This window comes from Dreissena polymorpha, chromosome 12, assembly GCF_020536995.1.
Source record: "Dreissena polymorpha isolate Duluth1 chromosome 12, UMN_Dpol_1.0, whole genome shotgun sequence".
NCBI lineage: Eukaryota > Metazoa > Mollusca > Bivalvia > Myida > Dreissenidae > Dreissena > Dreissena polymorpha.
The window spans coordinates 733,729-751,701 of record NC_068366.1 but is presented as its reverse complement, the minus strand read 5'-3'; the positions used below and the strand labels follow the sequence as shown (position 1 = coordinate 751,701).

General features: G+C 38.2%; 2 protein-coding genes across 4 annotated transcripts in view; one reads left to right on the top strand and one right to left on the bottom strand.

Annotated features, from left to right (window-relative positions):
- Window positions 1–17,973, top strand: part of LOC127852756 (uncharacterized) — a 224,627-nt gene that overhangs the window by 88,227 nt on the left and 118,427 nt on the right. The gene's annotated exons all lie outside the window — the stretch shown is intronic.
- LOC127852759 (acetylcholinesterase-like) lies at window positions 3,565–9,536 on the bottom strand. Its single transcript, XM_052386722.1, has 2 exons — window positions 8,279–9,536; window positions 3,565–4,756 (listed from the first exon to the last, which is right to left on the bottom strand). Exons 1-2 carry the CDS (start codon window positions 9,502–9,504, stop codon window positions 4,336–4,338), a joined length of 1,647 nt encoding a protein of 548 aa, XP_052242682.1. The 5' UTR covers window positions 9,505–9,536; the 3' UTR covers window positions 3,565–4,335.

The following is a 17,973-nucleotide window of genomic DNA, read 5'->3' as shown; positions in this document are numbered from 1 at the left end:
GTTCAATCAATATAATAAACAAACACATCTTAAACGCTTACATCATTGTCAAGTTTACCATCCAGCCATGTTTAAGTAAAGTGTAACAAAATGCTTAACAAAATGTATTTAAATCCTAATATTATTCCAGCTATATACGTTTGAATTTATTTGAGCATACCTCTACGAAAACGGGGCTTAATGCATTTGCGTAAAGTGTCGTCCAGATTAGCCTGTGCTGTCTTTACATGCTAATCAGGGACGACACTTTCCGGTTTTATGGTATGTTGCGTTGAACGGACGATATAGAATGTACGAACATGAATTAAGCGCCGTTTTCGCAGAGCGCGGCTCATTAAAAAATACGGTAGTTGGCATGCAAGCACATAACCGCTGTTATATTCCTCTGAACATAAGCACAGCCATGGGAGTTGAGATCTTCAACTGTGAAACCGACCACCCACCAGTCGTCATGATGAGCCTTGCCTCTTGACCAGGGCGTGCGTTCGAGCTACAGGGGCCACGTATGTTCTTCTCTCAGTCGACGCAGCGCTGGGTGGCGTCCTGCTTTACTTAGCACCTGGGGGAGGGAAACACGGGGGCATGGGAAACACGGGCGCATGAGAAACACTTGTGTAACACTATCGTATGGTTGATATGGGAAATACGGGTATATGGGAAATGTGGTGAGGGAAACACGGGGGTATGGGAAACACTCGCATATGGGAAACACGGGCGTATGAGAAACACTTGTGTTACACTATCGTATGGGTGATATGGGAAATACGGGTATATGGGAAATATGGTGAGGGAAACACGTGCGATTGGGTAATAGGGGTTAAAGAAACAAGGGCGTATGGTAAATACTGGCGTATTGGAAACACGGGTGTATGGGAAACACTGGCGTATTGGAAACACTGGCGTATGGTAAAAACGGGTGTATGTGAAACACTGGGCTATGGGAAACACTGGCGTATGGGAAACACGGGCGCATGCGAATTCACGAGCGTATGGGTTCTGTCGAAAATCGCTAATATAATGTGCTTGTTTTGGTACGGTATGGAACATATTTAGGTGTAAAGTTTGCCCGTGACCGAGGATAATTTAAAAAAAACAAAAACCTCCATATTATATAATAATTAGAAACAACTTTAATAAGATTCTATTCACAAGTAGTAACAGGAATGTAAATCTCGAGTATGATATTCATTATATATGATATTAATAATAAATATTGCACTGGGCAATACATGGGACGCGTTTTATGAAAACTTGACTTAACGCATGTGCGTGAAGTGTCTTGTCAGATTAGCCTGTGCATTCAACACAGGCTAATCAGTGACGACACTTTCCGCCTTAACTTGATTTTCGTTTAGAAGAGACTTCCTTTAAATGAAAGATTCCATAAAAGCGGACAGTGTCGTACCTGATGAGCCTGTACGGAGTGCCCTTGAATGAAGTTAAGTTTCCCAATACTCAACCATTATTTTCTAACGAATCACACACTGTGGTTGAACTATGCGTTGGCATGAATTCTGTATGTTTGTGTATTACTTTATTCAACCACACGAATTTTGAAATCGCAAAATCTATCAGAGATAGAACTTCAAAAATCTTAAAGCTTGTTAAATTTCTACACATCTGAATCGTTGTTTTGTTTGGACTATCAATAGAAAAACAAACACATCAAATGTTTTTTTTAAATAAAACACTTAGCTGCCTTGAGTTCAATCTCATCTCGTTCGGCACGTGACCATCTGCGGCCGCCAGGGCGCGCTCGAGCGTCTGTTCCACCTTGATGCGCTGGTTGTCGTCTAATTTGGAAACGCCCCCTTCCGGTACCATTTGTTCCAAGTCACACATCGGGTATGGGAGGTCCCTGATGCACGCGCATGCCTTAGAACGTTCACATCGAGGCACGTGAAAAACATGGTGTCGAGGCACAAAAGAAGCCTCGACCTTTGGAAGGTTCCGAAACATAGAGGACACCGGTCCATGGTCGCGACGGAAGTAAAAAAGTTTTAGCCTGTGACATCTCTATGGACGGTGTAAACAGAGTTGAATATATAAAACGAACTATATTTGGCGCATGTTCTTATTTAGTGTACACACTTAAACACACACGACATAACCGTGTATTCCAACGTCTATTTTATGGTGACTGTGTGAGAAATATTTGTGACACCACATGCATACTTATGTCCATCAATAGCGTAGTAAAATCGGAAATGATTGTTTAAATCAATAATACTTTTTTAGAACTACGCACTTCTATAAACTGACCTTACTTGGTAATTGTACTCACTAAAGAAAGCGGTTTACTTGTAGCATTTTGTCATTTGCAGTTAAATATCAAATTGACTTACAGCATGTATTAAATTACTCGAAATGTATTTAACGTTCGCTGTTTATTAAATAGAGTGTACGTGCAAAGTTAAATCAGTACCATTAGTCTATTGTTTATTACATTCGATCACTGAATACCGTTTTCAACTTTAAATAAAGTCAGATGCCATTACGTTGTAGGATACGAGATATTTAAGATGATATTAGCCTCGTTCTGGGAAAACTGGGCTTAATTCAAACGCGGGAAGAGTCATCCCGTTATAGCCTGTGCAGTCCGCAAAGGGCTTTCCGTTTGTATGGACTGTTTCGTTGACATGAGGTCTCTTTAAAACGACAATCCAGTTAAGGCGGAAAGAGTCGCCCCTGATGAGCCTAAAGCTAATCACGGATAACGATTGACGCACATGCATTAAGCCCCGTTTTCCCAGAGCGCGGCTCCACACATGTTCGATTGTTATTCAGCTTTAAGTAGAACTGTAACTTCTGTTATAAATGAAGGCATGCGTTTACCATAAATAATACAATCAACATGAGTACTACATTTGATTATGTTACCTCTAATATGGGAACAACTATACGTGTTTGTTATGTGGGGGTTTAACATCGACACGTGTAGTCCTTTATTATTTATATTAAACAAATATGTGTCTTTCGAAGTTTATGAGGGCCTCCGCGCCTTAGACTGCATTATGTGAGACAATCCACAACTATTTATTACAGAATACAAATATATAAATAGTGTTATAATGTTTACGTTTACCATAAATAATACAATCAACATTTGATTATGTTACCTCTAATATGGGAACAACTATTCGTGTGTGTTTTGTGGGAGTTCAACATCGACACGTGCCTTTTTTATTATTTCTATTTAAACTAATATGGGTATTTCGAAGTTTACCAAGTCCATCCGCATCTGAGGTTGCATTATTTTAGACAATCCGCAACTATTTATTTCAGAATATAAGAATAACAATTGTGTTATAATGTTACATCCGTGGCATAAGTATGTTTCAGTATTATTAAAGGGAGACAAGTATTCTCCGCTTAATTAAACATCGTCAATAAGAGTTATCTCCAATTGCGAATACAAGGAGAATCGACCAGTTTAGGACGAACCTATAACTCGTACTTCTGAATCTTTACGTGGTAATTCCTAATGTCAAAATAATGTTATTGTAAAAGCGTCTGTAATTCTAACTGAATATGATGTTAGTAGAAATGCTTCAAAACAGTAAATATGTTCGTACATTTTATTATCTAAATTATAATAATAATATAAAACGTTTATAAACACATAGAATATTAGTTTTGTAACTTATACATATACAAACTTTATACAATTTGTAAATAAATGCGCTAATCTATACTTATATTTTTACATTAATACTAGAACACATAAGCGTACATGTTATAAACTATAAAAAATCAGTTGTACAATCGTCGTCAATCAAATTGAGTCGAAAACCACGCAAAATGCTCTAAACATTCAGTTCATACGAACATATTTGAATACTTATAAAATGGCGAGATACTTGCTACTAGCAAGACAATGTAACGTACAATGTACTTCAAGGTAGTGAATAGAATATGTAATATATGTCAAGTTACTTGTTAGAAATCAAGAGGTTAATGATTTAAATGGAATGTTGCTAAGAAAAATTAATATTGACGTAACCGACTGCAACATAAATAAATAATAAACGTTTATGATTTGAGCCGCGTTCCTGGACTATTGGGCTTAATATATGCGCATAAAGTGTCATGCCAGATTAGCCTGTGTATTCCGCTTTTATGGAAAATTTCGATTTAAGAAAATTTCTTTTAAATAAAAATCCGGTCTAGATGGTATGTATCGTCCATGATTGGCTTGTGCGGACTGGACAGGCTAATCTGGGACGACACTTTACTCACATGCATTAAGCCCAATGTTCCCAGAACGAGGCTCATTTTATGGATTTGCTTTACATTTTCTGCGCTTTAAAAAAGGACCAATGCTGACTATTAGAGTCAGCTGTCGCTCGGGCCGGAAATAGAGGGGGTCTCGCTCAAGTTCGGGGTCTTCATCACCGCGTATTTGCTGTTGCTATACAATGTCGGCTCCCTAGCTACCGATAAGCAGACGAGCAACACACAAGCGCATAGCAGACAGAAGGAGACAATGGAGAGAGCGATGATGATGTTTTCAGCCGAGACTAAGTTCACTTTAATCGTGTGACCGATTTCCTTAGGGCACACAAGCGGAGAAGTCGCGTTCTGCGAGGTCGCTGTGAGCAGTTCCGGTACCACGCTCGTCCAGAAGGTCATGAATGGCTCCCGGAAGTGGTGTTTAGGGGTCACGTGCGCTGCGGAGATGTCTAGGTACGTCGTACTCGTGGCGTCATATTCAGGCCACTGAGGATCGCCAGCGGCGCTGAGCAAATTGGGATTTCTGAAACGACATGGACATACCTTTGACTTGAGCCAGCATTCACCAATAGTTCCAATAACCAATTCTTAGACTTAATACTGTTAACTATTATTATTAGTGTGGCATCACATTTCGTTGATGACCGATCCACGCTCTTGGAAAACTGGGCTTATGAGCCTAAAGTAATGTAGCACGTTCAGTCCGCACAGGCTAATCAGGGACGACACTTTCCGCCTCACCTGGATTTTCGCTAAAAACGAGACTTCCTTTAAACGAAAAGTACCATACAAGCGGAAAGTTGCGTTCCGTGTTAGCCAGTGCGAAGTGTACCTGCTAGTCTGGGACGACACTTAACACAGATGCAGTTAGCCCCGTTTTCCCAGATCGCCGTCCTTCTGGGACACGCTTAATTATGAATTTCAAAACAATTCAAATACTAAGTTTTTTTTTTTAATTCAAAGTATGGCTTGAAGCGTGTTTCATTAGATTATATTTACCTATAGTTTAATCCATTCGTAAATGCTATATCCACGTGCTTTGAAAATATCATTAAACAGTTCGTTGCAACCAAATATAGAAACTGATATAAATATTGACGTTAATTGTATCACAGCGTTTATCTATACGCATGTTAGTCAGAAATTTCCTTATCGACAGTCTGTTTAATTCATGCCATTTAAAACTTATGTTGAACACTTGTTTCGAAGTCTACTTAATATCTCGAGTACATCTGTTTGAAAAATACCGTCAATAACTCGTGAACCCGTGCTAATGTTTGAAATGTCATTAGATGCACAAACTATACCAGATTAGGACCAAATAGCTTGCCTTATACACTAGACAAATTGAATGGGTGGAACTGAATTCCACTGTCAAGGAAACACACTTAAAAATGATAGAAACCAATACATAGAATATTTCACTTTAAAATAGCTAAACATGTACATAAGCGCCAACTCCTAATCTGGGCGCCAACTCCTTGGCATTGGCTCCTTCTCTTTTTGAAAAAAAGGAAGTTTATCTATTAGACCGGCTAGAAGCCCTTGTTTTTGGGAACGCATTAACTTGTACATGTTCAAAGAAATCTTTTATATAATGAGCGATTTAATTGGCTGGGACTTTGCTCGTCACACAATTAAAATGCATCGATTTTCTTTTACGAATTCCGCAATGCCACAAATTATAAAGGTCTTCACGTTTCCTAATGGGTTGTGATTGAATGTTTCTGTACATGTTTGGATGAATTTATATTCGCTGAATCGGACTACATTGGAAGATTTTAAAAAAACAATGCGAAATTTGTAGAAACAAACATATAAAACTTAATCACCATGTATAATAATCAGTTAAATTTTAAAACATCCGGGCCTTAGCGCCACATCGAAGTAGCGTTGGCTCGTTTATTAATGCATTATAAAAAAGATGTGGCGCTCGTGATTAACGGCCGTGCTGAAACCCTATTTTAGAATACATAGCTGTAGTTATTTATCATTGATTCATAAAGCTTTTTAAAGTTGATGGTTTTTCTTCCAATAGTTGTTCACAAATAATTTTCAATTACCGGTAAAGCTTGTGATACTTACAAAACTGAATATAAAGATAGGGAGCATGGATTATTCTGTTTAAACTAGTTTTTTCTCAAATCGTTGCCTGTATTAAAAATTCGATAATTAAGCGATTCAAGCGCATCCTATTATTCGGTAGATAGAGGAACTCAATACTCGTGGAAATAAATGATCGTAGGTTGAAAACCCAGTTCAAACTGAATCTCGTATAAGAATGTTGCATACTTTGTCTGTAATCATCGTCATGCAAGAACAGACTTGAATCAATACATGTTATTTTTTAACATGTCAAACCGGTGTACATTTACACATCAATACTATATTTCCTTACTCATTACCATAAATTCGGTTTTATTGTATAACGATACATTCTGCCACCCGGTAATTGTTAGTAACGCTTCACTAATTTATATATATATCAGCCCTAATGAAATCGCAAAATTGCATTGTGCGAACGTATTTTGGGTACCGATTCACAGATTTGCAAAAGAAGTTGGTTAACAAGATAAACACATATGTTCATGTATTGGCAAGTCGATGATTTTTCAAAAATAAATGAATATAGAGATTCCTTAAATGATTTGTAAATACATGTTTACTAATTTGTGTTTTGTCAGAAATTCAGAGTTTGAAAATAAGTTATTTTGATCTTATTTTTGTTTTCAGTAATTGAAAATTATGTATATTTTACTTTCTTTTACAAAGTTAATAAGAAAACTAACTTTTGATCCCGACCCTCTCGGGTTTCCGAGTTAGCGGAGATACATATTTACAAATAATTTCATCTTATTCTTAATAAAACCTATTTCATGCCCAGAAGTGAGAATTAGCATCAAAGAGAGCATCCCCGCCCAAAAAGCACTTACAACAATCCTTGTTATTGTGAACTGTGAATACACTATTTAAACAAACTCCCACGGTATTTTGTTGCATCGCTTGATGTAAGGGATTAAAACCATTAACTGTATAGACCATTTGGTGTCTTATCTTTCGTAAAAAGAATTTTAATCCAATAGATTCCCATAGATTAATACCGTTATTAAGGTCAGTGAAAGGTTTCAATTTTGAGGTTTTTCGTGGCAAAAAAACTATAGTTGTACATAATAAAAGGGTATGAATACAATGGTAGAACAAACTGAAAAAAGAGTTAATTATAAAACAAGAGCACTGCATAACGGCTGCAAAAGCTTGTCAGAATTGTTTATTTTATTTTTGAGGTCACAGTGACCTTGATCTTTGACCTAGTGACCCAAAACTGGGTGTGGCGTGTAGAACTCATCAAGGTGTATCTACATATGAAGTTTCAAAGTTGTAGGTGGAAGCACTTTGATTTTAGAGCCAATGTTAAGGTTTTAGCACGACGGCTATGGCGGGCGGCTGACGGCGGACAACACGACGAGCTGGCTAGGACAATACCTTGGGTTTTCACCGAAAACTGCAGAGCTAATAACAACATATATTTTTCTTAAGTGTTATTTAAAAAGGTCATAAAGGTCTTGATATATTTTTATTTGTAACTAAATTGCTGAATGTATTATGGTATTTCATTTCAAGCACTAACTACAAATACTTTTTAAATGCCTTACAGACTATACTCAAAATAACGTGCCCTCTTTTGTAACTGCAAGAAAAACAGTTTTTCATGGAAAGCGTAAAACAATAAAAGAAACAGAACATTATATCATGCTATCATGACTAGATTGATATTTTTGTTGGCACGGTCAATACAGTCATCCTGAAAACGTTTAAAAATATGAGATAACAACAGTTCGGTAGTGTTAGTACTAAACACGTTAACAACAGTTCGGCAGTGTTTGTATTAAACAAATACGCCACGATGATAACTGTTATTCGTGACGACAATTACTTAACACGTGGAAAACGTATATGTTGTTATATTTTGAATACAAAATAAAACATGACATTTCTTAAAAGTGATTTACAAACCTATACGCAGACAGTAAATCATCATGCATACCCTGTTCTCGCAAACTTTGCGATCATTTTGATGAGCCTTGTTGACAGCACCCTCTGCTCTACGGTTGGCGTGAATCCCGTCACGTGGTTCACATACTGCAGACCACGCTCACTGAAGCCAAACAGGAAGTGGACGTCGTCGGCGCGGTTTGCTCCCGACAACCAAACAGGCGCCTTCGTAAGATTCAAAGGCTCCGAAAACTGGTAAAGGTAGGTGCTACCTTGCCCCAGCAGTGCGTGAACGTTTCCGGTTCGAACCAGCGGCGCCGCGACGTCTATATCCGTGAAGAGGTCAACGACGCGCTGCCGTAGACGCTGGGGATCGTCAGTGCCAGTAACATCGTTGTATTGAAAGTTAACGGTCTGTGTAATAGCTTGCGATATGTTACTACCGAAAGTCCGTTTTATAGCAATGGGAACTACGATGTTCCTAATGTCCGCCCTGCTTACATTGAACTCATTGTACGTGGTGTTCAAACGCTCCGCCCACAGCAGCGCAACATGCGCCCCGCCCTCCATGTTGTTCAGGCCAAGCATCAGATCTACGTTCAGGAATTCAAGCTCCTCCGTAGAGTTGTCATCCTTCGCCAGGTCGGTCATCATGACTTCCGGATCAGAGCGCAGGAACGTGCCGTCAACTGAGGGTGCAAACGTGAACGACTTTTTGTCTAAGGCGTTTAATATGTCGGTTAGACTCTTTCCTCGAAGGCAGCTCATTATATCTGCATCTGACGCCCGCTGACAGCCTATCTCCTCAAGCACACCCGTTTCAATAGAGTTCCGCACATAAGATTTACCACCCGAAGGTAGCAGCGCCGTGCCGCTCAGTGCGACCACACGGTGGATGAGGCCCCTGTTTCCCGGATACAGCGTGTGATAGATGGCGTTCGAGGCTCCAAAAGAATGACCGACTAGCGTCACCTTTTTGGGGTCCCCGCCAAAACTATGTATGTACTTTGCAATCCACTGTAGCGCCATCTGCTGGTCAAACAACCCGTAGTTCCCGGACGCCGCTTCGCTACCGAGACTGAAGAAACCCAGCATACATTGACGGAAGTTTATCACCACAACCACGACGTCCCCTACCGTGCACAGAACATCGGCAGCGAAAGCGCTGGAATAACCTGGAGAACTGTATAAGAAAACAAGCACCGGAAGTGACGACTGGTTAACGATAGTGCTGTTTGACGCGTATATATCGAGCGTTAGGCAATCTTCGGACATCATTGCAGTCTTCACGTGAAATGTGCCCACCCTAGCCGGGTCGCCTTGATGATAGCATGCCGGACGGTAGAACGTCCCGTTGTACTCCCCCGCCCACGGAGTTTTAGGCTCAGGTCGCCGGAAACGGATTGGAGGTTTGGCGTAGGGAATGCTCAGGTACTGCGCGAAGAACATGACTGACGGATTTCCGGTATCATCGTATGATGTCACTTCCTCAATAGAACCGGAAATATTGCCTAACGCCGTCTGAACAATGATAAGTTCGCATGAGGCGAACTGAATACTACACGTTACTATAAATGTTATCCATAACTGAATTAAACATAAATTGTTATTTAATTTAAATCCCTTTATATTATTTTTAGACATTGTTGTACGGGTGTTTTTATTCTTAATTCTCCTATCAGAATGTCTCAATTTAATAGCAAACGTTTATGCTGTGTCTATACCTAAATCCATTAAGGTTTCGTGTAACAACTAAACAGATAACAACCTGTAACATAAATCAATATTTTATGTATACAGACTGGTCTTAACACTTCGAGCGTGAAGTACGTGTTTAGTCAACCGATAGGCACTAATCAACTTCACTAATCAACAACTGTAATCGTGAAAACGTAAATAATACCGCATGTATAGATTTATATGCATAGCGTAGCAAGTTTATATATGTCCATGAAATGCTTTTATTAAACCAAACGTGTGGACGGTTAGTTCACAACTCCCCGCTGGTTCAACTGCTCCATAGCTGTGCCTTTGTGCGGAATCTTTATAACGCCCTAATCCGCCATCAAAAAACTAAAAAAATGAAAATAACTTCAGCATTGCGTGTTTAAGACCAATTAACGTGCTCGTACCCTGTACGTATTGATTTGCGAAGTATCGATAACATTCACGTATATTTTACATACTACGGTGGCGTGCTGTTGATTAAATTCTATTTTTAACCAATTTAAAAATCGGCTTTATGTTAATTAAACTATGGCACCCAGTTTATACGAGCTTGTGGTTTTACTTTAATATTGTAAACTGTATAATCATCGACAGCTAATTCGTTAGAATTCGTGTTTTTTTCCTCAGGTATGGAGCGTGTTGTGGTCAAGAGACACATCAATATACATACTTTTATTAAGTATCATATAAGTGTCGTATAACAATCGTCTATATTCATTACATATTTTACTCGATCAATTAACGATTGTCGGTGATAGGTTTGAAACAGCTGTGACATCCATTTAAGCGTGGTGCTTATCAAGCGCGTGAAAACTATTAAAGGGGGCTTTTCACGTTTTGGTAAATTACACACACAAACTTGTTTCAGATTCGCAAATTTCGTTGTAGCTATGATATTTGTGAGAAAACAGTAATGCTGAACATATAAATATACATGATATGCATCTTTTGACGATTTAAAAACCTGAAACCGTTGCAACGCGAAACGATTAAATAATTTGGATAGTTCTGTTGTTGTCGTTATAATTTTGATACTACGGGGATTGCTTATATAAAGTATAACATCTGTGCAAAGGCCCCTTTAATTGCTATATGAGACATATATTGAATTCGAGCAAATTAAAGAAATGGGAGAAAAGTGTGCCATCCGATAATTCGACCATTGTGAGACACACGGTAGCCTCTTACAAAACGTCAGAGAGCATTGCAAACTAAATGTTATATTATTTGACCAAGGAGAGACATGTGAAAGAATGCTCAAGCTCAAGCAAATGTCTAAAGTTGAGACCACATATATCAGATTGCTAACACTAGCGTACGACAGCGATGCTAAGTTTTGCTCGGAAATATTACTAAATGATCTCGACGAAAGTACAACCATGAATGTATTGATAAGATGATAAAAACGAAATTGCGGACCATCGAGTACGGGGGGCCGTTTCAACAAATATCGTAGTACATACTTACGATACGATACATTTTTCGAAGATATATAATTGCTTAAGTCCATAACAAAGAATTATACATTTTCAGTACTTAATTAATTACATTGGCATATCAAGCGCCGTATATATTTGACGAGCACGGCAAGCTAGTTCGTCTACTTATTAAGATTACAATATTCTCTCTGAAGTTAAAATTGTTGTACGATCGTTTATGAAACGGCTCCCTGCAGTATAAACTGTGAGTAAATTCGATATGAGCCTCGCTCTGTGAAAAGGGGATATTGCACATGTGCGTAGAGTCACGTTCCGCCTAAACTGGCCTCGCTCTAGGACAAGGGGATGTAGTACATGTGCGTAGAGTCACGTTCCGCCTAAACTGGCCTCGATCTAAGAAAAGGGGATGTAGTACATGTGCGTAGAAGCACGTTCCGCCTAAACTGGCCTCGCTCTAAGAAAGGGGGATGTAGTACATGTGCGTAGAGTCACGTTCCGCCTTAACTGGACTCTCTCTAGGACAAGGGGATGTAGTACATGTGCATAGAGTCACGTTCCGCCTAAACTGGCCTCGATCTAAGAAAAGGGGATGTAGTACATACGCGTAGAGTCACATTCCGCCTAAACTGGCCTCGCTCTAAGAAAAGGGGATGTAGTACATGTGCGTAGAGTCACGTTCCGCCTAAATTGGACTCGCTCTAGGAAAAGGGGATGTAGTACATGTACGTAGAATCACGTTCCGTCTAAACTGGCCTCGCTCTAAGAAAAGGGGATGTAGTACATGTGCGTAGAGTCAGGTTCCGCCTAAACTGGCCTCGCTCTAAGAAAAGGGGATGTAGTCCATGTGCGTAGAGTCACGTTCCGCCTAAACTGGCCTCGCTCTAAGAAAAGGGGATGTAGTACATGTGCGTAGAGTCACGTTCCGCCTAAACTGGCCTCGCTCTAAGAAAAGGGGATGTAGTTCATGTGCGTAGAGACACTTTCCGCCTAAACTGGACTCGCTCTAGGAAAAGGGGATGTAGTACATGTGCGTAGAGTCACGTACCGCCTAAACAGGCCTCGCTCTAAAAAAAGGGGATGTAGTACATGTGCGTAGAGTCACGCTCCGCCTAAACTGGACTCGCTCTAGAAAAAGGGGATGTAGTACATGTGCGTAGAGTCACGTTCCGCCTAAACTGGACTCGCTCTAAGAAAAGGGGATGTAGTACATGTGCGTAGAGTCACGCTCCGCCTAAACTGGACTCGCTCTAGAAAAAGGGGATGTAGTACATGTGCGTAGAGTCAGGTTCCGCCTTAACTGGCCTCGCTCTAAGAAAAGGGGATGTAGTACATGTGCGTAGAGTCACGTTCCGCCTAAACTGTACTCGCTCTAAGAAAAGGGGATGTAGTACATGTGCGTAGAGTCACGTTCCGCCTAAACTGGACTCGCTCTAGGACAAGGGGATGTAGTACATGTGCGCAGAGTCACGTTCCGCCTAAACTGGACTCGCTCTGTGAAAAGGAGATGTAGTACATGTGCGTAGAGTCACGTACCGCCTAAACTGGATTTTTGTCAACGAGTCTTCCTTTAAACGAAGATAACCAAAGCTAGCGGAAAGTGTTGCCCTTGATTAGCCTGTGCGGACTGTATAGGCTAATCTTGGAATAAACTTAACGCACATGCTTTCAACTCCCTTGTCACAGAGCGAGGCTCATAAATTGAGACGATGATCAATATTTCAGATCTTTTCATTAATAGTCTACTGCACATCAGAATTTCTGTATTCTGCGTGTTCTTTTTCTGTGTATGTTTCAACGCAGTAATGATATGCATGCATGTGTATGTGATTTCGGTGCAAGCCACACTCCTATAATAACACACACACTTTCATCGGCGTTCGCACAAATATGCATTTGAAATGTTTGAGGAATATTGCAAAGGCAATGTAGCAAGAGCGACTTTTGTGAAGATTTTGAAGGCGACGCGTCTCGTTGATTTTGTGATTGGAAAGTGGACTTAATTCACTTTTGACATCGATTTTAGTTTGTTTCCATAACAAGCTACACAATCATATTGGATTCTGAGTGCGAGATAGTAAATAGAGAATACTATGTCGGTGCCGAATAAAGCAAAGTTTATTTTGCGAGGCTTAGAAAATCTGAACCACAAGCCTTAGTATTCGATTTATCCCATCAATTTTCTTAGTTGTAAATTATTTCTTAAAAAAAAGAATAGGAAAATCGAACTACACGGAAAATCCCAAAGTTATTTTAAGCAAACATTGATTCATTATTTTAATCGTGCCGAGCCTAATACATTACAAAAAGATCAGTAACTAACCTGTAATTCTGTTTATCATACCACTACGTCCCCGATTTTTAAGGAAAAAAAAACAACACTAAACAACTGCAGCTTTAGCGTGAAAGAACATGCATTGTGTCGAATGACGTGTTAATAATGACGTCACGAGTACGTGCACTTAATATTTGTAAATAATGTTTTTTTTTGCTTTTTGGGTTGAATTATGTGTTAAAATATATTACATCTTGGTATCAAATTGTTTGTTTTGTTGAATATGATTCGATTTTACTAAAAATGATTACTTTATAGTTCATTCCGAGTAATATGACCATTCTCCGCCGCGCATGACAGCTATATTTCAGCACTGCCGAAATAGAGGAAAATTTATTCCACAGTGGTTAATTTCGACAATGCACGTCTGATGATGGGATAAAACATAAATACGGCAGCTTCAAAATAGTTATTCTGTATATTAGTAAGCATATTTTTTGTTAACATACATTCATTGTGTACATGCACACAGCCGATTAAAAATTAACTTATGGACATATCATTATTTGTCGCACCACGCTTCTTATAACACAAACTATGTAAACGGTTGTAAGTTCGAAGCACGAGATTTGTTTTCGTACCTCTTAGCTGGCGTGCATAAATAACACAGGGGAGCGAGGGCGACGGCAATCAATATCAACCCCGAAAAAAAGTTATATCAAATGAATCGGTAGATATTATTAATTTTATTGTACATAAAAACAAATTAAACATGTGCAAAAAAAGAATTGGCCCAGACACTATAAAACATGTGAAAGGAAAGAATCTGCCAAAAATAAATGTGGCTTATTCGGTCTTACCGGCATGTTAAAGTATAAATATTCCTCAAACTTAATAAAACACCATGATTGTTTTACAAACTGTCACAACATGTGACGGTTTCTTATTGACTCAATTGAACTATAGCAAACTCAGCGGTTTTTAAAATAAATTTTCACCTGTGTCAGAATCACCAGACGTCAATATGCGATATATGGTTAAATTACTGCCGGCTCAATAAATGCTACATGGCCATCAGCATATGCGGCAGCAGGAGTTTGATGATAGATATCTCATATTATGGCGCGAAAATAGTTTAGCAACAACGCTTCTGTTATACGATGCTAGTTGCCACGCCCCTTATTTCACTACATTATAGTTTTACAAAAAGAATAATAATATTTTATTTCAGAATCAGTAGGCCATAGGCCCATGTGAACATACAGATATGTACATAAACAGTAATAGCAAGTCACGTGACACAATGCAAATGAAAAAGTTATGTTGAAAAAATCAAGTACCAATACATTTATAGGAATGAGTTGTGCTAAATAATTAAATAAAACAAAGATGCCGATTAATAATACGAGTAGAGGCGAAAAGGAGGGTAATCGGACAAAATGCAAACATTCGGGGAAGGTGTATATAATTATAAATTGTTTTGTCATGTGGGCTTTATATATCTGTTCGTTAAATTTATGTCAACACAAAATATATCCAACGGCCATATACAAATAACACATAATTTGTTATACATTGCAATGATTTGCTTCTCGTATATATCCGAATCTTTATTCATTTATTATTTTTATAATCGTAACTTTCAAAAACATAATTATGTTGATAATTTAATGATTTGTTTTAAACTCTCCCAAAAGATACGCAACATGCATGCACACATTTCGTTATTCTAATGTTGTTTTTTAAAAAGAGACACCATATCAGTCCATAACACATGTGTTACAAATGTACACATATATTGATAGTTCGGTATTTTTGTTAAATATTTATAAATTAATTACCAGAAGAGACTTGGTGTACGAGAAATCAAATCATTATATTACAGTGTGGAAGACACGATACAAAAGAACATGCGCACTGTATTAGAGAAATCAAATCATTATTTTACAGAGTGAGAGACACGATACAAAAGAACATGCGCACTATATTAGAGAAATCAAATCATTATATTACAGTGTGGGAGACACGATACAAAAGAACATGCGCACTATATTAGAGAAATCAAATCATTATAATACAGTGTGGGAGACACGATACAAAAGAACATGCGCACTATATTACAGTGTGGGAGACACGATACAAAAGAACATGCGCACTATATTACAGTGTGGGAGACACGATACAAAAGAACATGCGCACTATATTAGAGAAATCAAATCATTATATTACAGTGTGGGAGACACGATACAAAAGAACATGCGCACTATATTACAGTGTGGGAGACACGATACAAAAGAACATGCGCACTATATTAGAGAAATGAAATCATTATATTACAGTGTGGGAGACACGATACAAAAGAACATGCGCACTATATTAGAGAAATCAAATCATTATATTACAGTGTGAGAGACACGATACACAAGAACATGAGCACTCTATTAGAGTAATCAAATCATTATATTACAGTGTGGGAGACACGATACAAAAGAACATGCGCACTATATTAGAGAAATCAAATCATTATATTACAGTGTGAGAGACACGATACACAAGAACATGAGCACTATATTAGAGAAATCAAATCATTATATTACAGTGTGGGAGACACGATACAAAAGAACATGCGCACTATATTAGAGAAATCAAATCATTATATTACATTGTGGGAGACACGATACAAAAGAACATGCGCACTATATTACAGTGTGGGAGACACGATACAAAAGAACATGCGCACTATATTACAGTGTGTGAGACACGATACAAAAGAACATGCGCACTATATAAGAGAAATCAAATCATTATATTACAGTGTGAGAGACACGATACAAAAGAACATGCGCACTATATTACAGTGTGGGAGACACGATACAAAAGAACATGCGCACTCTATTAGAGAAATCAAATCATTATATTACAGTGTGGGAGACACGATGCAAAAGAACATGCGCACTATATTAGAGAAATCAAATCATTATATTACAGTGTGGGAGACACGATACAAAAGAACATGCGCACTATATTAGAGAAATCAAATCATTATATTACAGTGTGGGAGACACGATACAAAAGAACATGCGTACTATATTAGAGAAATCAAATCATTATATTACAGTGTGGGAGACACGATACAAAAGAACATGCGCACTATATTACAGTGTGGGAGACACGATACAAAAGAACATGCGCACTATATTAGAGAAATCAAATCATTATATTACAGTTTGGGAGACACGATACAAAAGAACATGCGCACTATATTAGAGAAATCAAATCATTATATTACAGTGTGGGAGACACGATACAAAAGAACATGCGCACTATATTACAGTGTGGGAGACACGATACAAAAGAACATGCGCACTATATTAGAGAAATGAAATCATTATATTACAGTGTGGAAGACACGATACAAAAGAACATGCGCACTATATTAGAGAAATCAAATCATTATATTACAGTGTGAGAGACACGATACACAAGAACATGAGCACTATATTAGAGAAATCAAATCATTATATTACAGTGTGGGAGACACGATACAAAAGAACATGCGCACTATATTAGAGAAATCAAATCATTATATTACAGTGTGAGAGACACGATACACAAGAACATGAGCACTATATTAGAGAAATCAAATCATTATATTACAGTGTGGGAGACACGATACAAAAGAACATGCGCACTATATTAGAGAAATCAAATCATTATATTACATTGTGGGAGACACGATACAAAAGAACATGCGCACTATATTACAGTGTGGGAGACACGATACAAAAGAACATGCGCACTATATTACAGTGTGGGAGACACGATACAAAAGAACATGCGCACTATATTAGAGAAATGAAATCATTATATTACAGTGTGGGAGACACGATACAAAAGAACATGCGCACTATAATAGAGAAATCAAATCATTATATTACAGTTTGGGAGACACGATACAAATGAACATGCGCACTATATTACACAAAGTCAATATTACAATACAGACGCAATGTATATGTGCACAATAATAAGATAGTTACATATAACACAGAGAATAATAGGTGAGTGTTGATTATAGATCAGGTTTATCATGCGAGGCTTAGAAAACAAAAAGCACGAGCCTTGGCGAGTGCTTTTTCGTTTTCGTGCCGAGCATGATAAACCTGATCTATAATCAATACTGACCTATTATTCTATTTATCCCACTTTTTATTCAGTAAACTTTTTTTATTTAAACAAAATAAGTTTTCATGAGTGTTTGTCGTACTTTGATAATGACTGTAGTGTAACCAAGGTCAGTGTATTACT

What these genes read in the sequence shown, in the direction of transcription:
- LOC127852759 (XM_052386722.1), bottom strand. Translation starts at nt 9,504, where the DNA reads ATGATGTCCGAAGATTGCCTAACGCTCGATATATACGCGTCAAACAGC. An exon ending in GCAAAGTTTGCGAGAACAGG is followed by an intron (nt 4,757 to 8,278) that starts GTATGCATGATG and finishes ATGTCGTTTCAG; the next exon opens with AAATCCCAATTTGCTCAGCG.